The 4,410-nt window shown below is 37.6% G+C and overlaps 1 protein-coding gene across 5 annotated transcripts in view; it reads right to left on the reverse strand.

Moving 5' to 3' along the window:
- Window positions 1–1,291: 1,291 nt before the first annotated feature.
- Window positions 1,292–4,410, reverse strand: part of TMBIM1 (transmembrane BAX inhibitor motif containing 1) — a 1,047,780-nt gene continuing 1,044,661 nt past the window's right edge. For all 5 annotated transcript variants that reach the window (XM_044075612.1, XM_044075609.1, XM_044075610.1 and 2 more), the window contains one exon: window positions 1,292–4,062. In XM_044075612.1, the coding sequence (XP_043931547.1) occupies window positions 3,919–4,062 (144 nt within the window). In that variant the 3' untranslated portion in view covers window positions 1,292–3,918. The remainder of the gene's footprint in view (window positions 4,063–4,410) is intronic.

Genomic DNA, 4,410 nt, shown 5'->3' on the forward strand with positions numbered 1-4,410 from the left:
GATGGCAACGTTACAGAGTGAATGTTGGATTTAATGTGCTGCTGTGAAGGATAAATAAATTTGCGTTGTCACTCTAGAGAACATCAATCTAGACAAACTGCAATTATAGCTCATTTATTTGGAGATGGTTTATGAATCCATTCATCCATCCACAGCCCCTTTTTCCCATTTTTTGCACATGGGGTCCGGGGGGGTCACTTCAACAGTGACAACCATCTACAGCCAAGGTTCACACCACCAGGTGGCTAAGACCTGCCATGGTAGTTCTTCCACACCACAACACTTATGGGCAATTTAGTGTGTCCAATCCACCTACTGCATGTCTTTGGAATGTGGGAGGAACCTGGAGGAAACCTGCATGAACACAGGGAGGGCACGCAGACTCTACAGAGAAGGCACTCCAGTCGAGAATTGAACCAGGGAACCTCTTGCTGTGAGGTGACAACACTATCTGCTCTGCCACTGTGCTCTCCATGGTTTATGGTTAATATTCAGAAATTCTCTTTTTGGTGTTTGCTAGAGCCCAGAATGTGCGATGTTCATGACTGCACTTTAAGGATGATGAATGGGACATATTTCACAAGAGGTAAAGCATATCAGCTGTACTCCCTACATTTTATACATGCATTAATGTTAATATTTTTGTGTGCATATAGCATCTTTTGTAATCTTTCAGACTAAATATTCCAATTTCTACAACGGACACAAAAAAACTAATTTTTCGTGACTTTGAACCTACTGTTATAAATGTTAGTGATTAAAAGATTGCTATCTTTATATTTCCCAAATTGTATTGTGAAAGATTCAGTGCAGTGGATCAACATTTTTGTATGGTACATTCTGGCAAATAAAATTGTCTGTTAAACATCATTTCTTTGACTTCTGCTAAAAAATGGTGCAAGGGGCATTTTGTGTCTCTAATGCAAGTTTTCTGACTTTTTTTGAAAATCATTATGTTGTGAGAAAACGCAAAAGGCTTTAAATTAGGACTGGTAGAATCTTAAAAAGATAACAAATCCCGTGTTTGAACGGATGCCACAGACACAAATCGTTAACACTTTTGTTCCTTTGTTTATACAATTACACGGAACTTCATCAGATAAAAATGAGTGTCCCACTTCCTTTCTATATCAAATAACAAATCTAATTAGAATACCTGTATTTGATATAAAAAAGAAGTGAGGCACTCATTTTTATCTGATGAAGTTCCGTGTAATGGCAATAAAGGAACGAAAGTGCTAATGATAAGATTTGTGTCCGTGGTGTCAGTTCAAACGTTGGATTCGTTTTCTTTTTAAGTGTTATGTTTTTTTCTTTTTCGGTTTGGTACTGGAAGAAACTGTCATTTGCCACCTTCTTTACCTATTACATTTTGGTCTAAGTATGTGAAGGGTCTAATGTTAATGTTCACTTTTGCAAACTGTTCTTAGTAGTTCATTCCCTTTTTTCAAAAACTTTGAAATTGTGTATTTCAGTGAAATATGTGTTCACTAGTGAGATTCTCCAGCTGGCATTTTACAATGAAACATCTGTCAATAGTTGCCTATTAATTTAAAATATGTGCAAGCACATCTACATGCAGATGTACACACACATTTATATTTCTTATGCACACCCAGTATACACCTCCACAAATACAAGCAAGGAGAAGGAAACATTGCTAAAGAAATGCATTCATTTAGCTGAACAGTAACAAAACTGAATAAAAAGACAAACTCTTTTGTCCCAAAATGCCAGCAGAATACTATAATTTTACATTGGTAAAGAAAAGCATGCACATCAGGTACAATAACAAACTATAATAAAATAAATAAATGGAAGAAAGAAAAGAAGTTAGCAGGGTGCACAAACCAACCTAAAGCAATAAGGGAAGTACTGTATATTCATTTTGTAACAGAAGAATGGTAAATATGTAAAAGGTAAATAGAACAGGTTAAAAAGCATTAAAAAGCAGAACTGAACATTTCAAAATTAATTCTACCATAAGGATTCAGCAATCATCTTCCTTAGAGGAAAAGCCACTGAGGCAAATCTGTAAACGGTGTGGTCAGAAGTGGAACACTTATAAATGGAAGCCATAAAAATGTCTGGAAATTGCATCAAAGTACACACTGGACAAGGAGGGTGAAACTGGGATCATCAGTCATAGGATTTACATGAAACCCACCCTCAGCATAAAGCTAGGCAGTTATCAACCACTATGAAAAAATAAGAAATTGCCTTTAGCATGATCTGTTGGGCAGGAAAGATGTGCCACTTGCAATCTGTAAACAAGTAATTTAGGAAACAAGAATACACAAATAGAAAACAGTGCAACAGAATCTGAAAAGTGGTACAACTCTAGTGAAATAAATTGCATAGGAGGAGGAAATGTTAGCAGCTGAAAAGAATGGCCCCAGCACTGGGCAATTGGGTTATTGGAGCACAGGCATGCATCCCTACATCAGTTAGATATGGGATAGCTGAATATAGCACATCAGAAATGGGAATGGTCTGATTAGTATCATCAATGCGCTACTGAAGATAGAGGACCCCCCCCCAATTTTACTGGGAAATAAAAAAAACACAAGAGCAGTTACCAGCTGCAAACCATCACTGAAGACTGAAGGGTGTAAGCCACACACACAGAATATGGAAGACTTAAATTTGTAAACAGTTAAATCTGTCCCTGTAATTTAGGGATGTAATTAGCTGTAAAAGGAGGACAGTCATCAGTGAGGGAGGGGCACTAGTCACATCAGCATATTTACTCCAGGTAATTTATCCCGTTAGACTGTAATGTGGGTATCATGTTCAACAATGCACATCTAGTTGAATCTCACAATGAATGGAGCCATTCTTTGAATTGGGGGGAGGGATCTCCTTTCCTACAAGGTACAGGCTTATGAGAGAAGAGAATTGCAAGAGGCACAATATATGAGTGTGGTGGCCTTTATGCCTCCAAATAAACTGTTCAAGTCACTATGTAGGTGCTTATTTAAATTATTCTTTTACAGTGGCATGTACATCAGTGCAGTAGAGCCAATTCTTTTAATGTATTAATTACAATCTATTGAAGGGATACAGTCTTACAGTAAGTCATCATACTTTGTCCTAAGTGGAAGAAAGGAAAGAAAGTGGCTTTTTTGCTTCAATGTGTCATGTAGTCCTACCACCAAAAAATCAAGTAAGTACATTCAAGAAGGGCAAAACCAGCCTAAGTTCTGTACAAAAAATATATAACAGCAAGTAGCAACCAGAGACCAGTAGCAAATTCATCAACTCCCAGAGACTATTGTCAAATGAAAGGTACAGTACTTGTAAAGCAATGTGATAAAGGCACAGAGTCCAAGTCATTACACCACTGGCCTATGGTGAAAAAAGGAGCAACATGAACAGACTCCTGCAATGGACATAAGAAGAGCAATGAACAGTGAATATGTACAATGAATTACCTGCAGCAGATGGCTTTTTTCCACCTGCATTACTTCTACATATCATACACCAGCTACTATAACATATACTGCTTTCAAATGATACATCATATATAAACCACTTCGAAACACTCTAGTCTGCTGTAGTTTCAATACATATTCTGATGCATAGTGAATGGTAAAATACAATTAGGGACACATTAAAGGCACACTGAAAACTATCAGATCAATTATAAATGTTTTCTGAATCTGAAATAATCATGCCCAGCAACAGCTATTCCACTGGGGACATTGTGAAGTTACAAGATGTGACACACTCCTTTGACACAGATTAGTACTTCCATAAGTGAGATAGAAAATTCTGACTCCACATTCAGTGCGAGTTGTTGCGATTGTAATGTCCCAAAACCCTTTATAAAGTCCATCTCCCTTCCAGTAAAAGTAAACTTCCAGTAGGGAAGAAATTACTTCAAAAATAATTAGTTCATGTTTGAAAGACAGCATTCTATCTCTTTCCTACAAGCTGCAGCAGGAATGTGAAGATGTATACAATATCCAGGTAGATCTTCAGAGCCCCATAAATGTACTCTTCAGGGCTGATGGTGTGTTTTCTGTTCCCCAGGATCAGTTGAGTGTCATACGCCAGAAACTGGTAGAGAGAGATGAAACAGGGAAATAAGACCAATTAAACAATATTCCAAATCACTTTTCAAAACGTTCAGTTAACTTTTATAATCTCATTCAAGTACTACACACTTAACAGCCAAGGAAAGCTGGGGGGGGGGGGTGCAAATGTGAAGTTGTCCCCAGTATTGTGGAGTCATAAATCTGAGGGCTTAGCAGCACACACACACAAACATAACATAACATGAAGCCTGGAGGTCTAGGGCAGAAAGAACTGAAGACCAGATTAAAGGTTCATTGATAGTTATTACACAAGCAGTCCAAGAAAAGTACAGTTTTGTACCTACCATAAATGTAGATGTCAAGGTCAGGT

This window comes from Protopterus annectens, chromosome 6.part1 (genome assembly GCF_019279795.1).
Source record: "Protopterus annectens isolate FY-2018-M chromosome 6.part1, PAN1.0, whole genome shotgun sequence".
Lineage (NCBI taxonomy): Eukaryota > Metazoa > Chordata > Ceratodontiformes > Protopteridae > Protopterus > Protopterus annectens.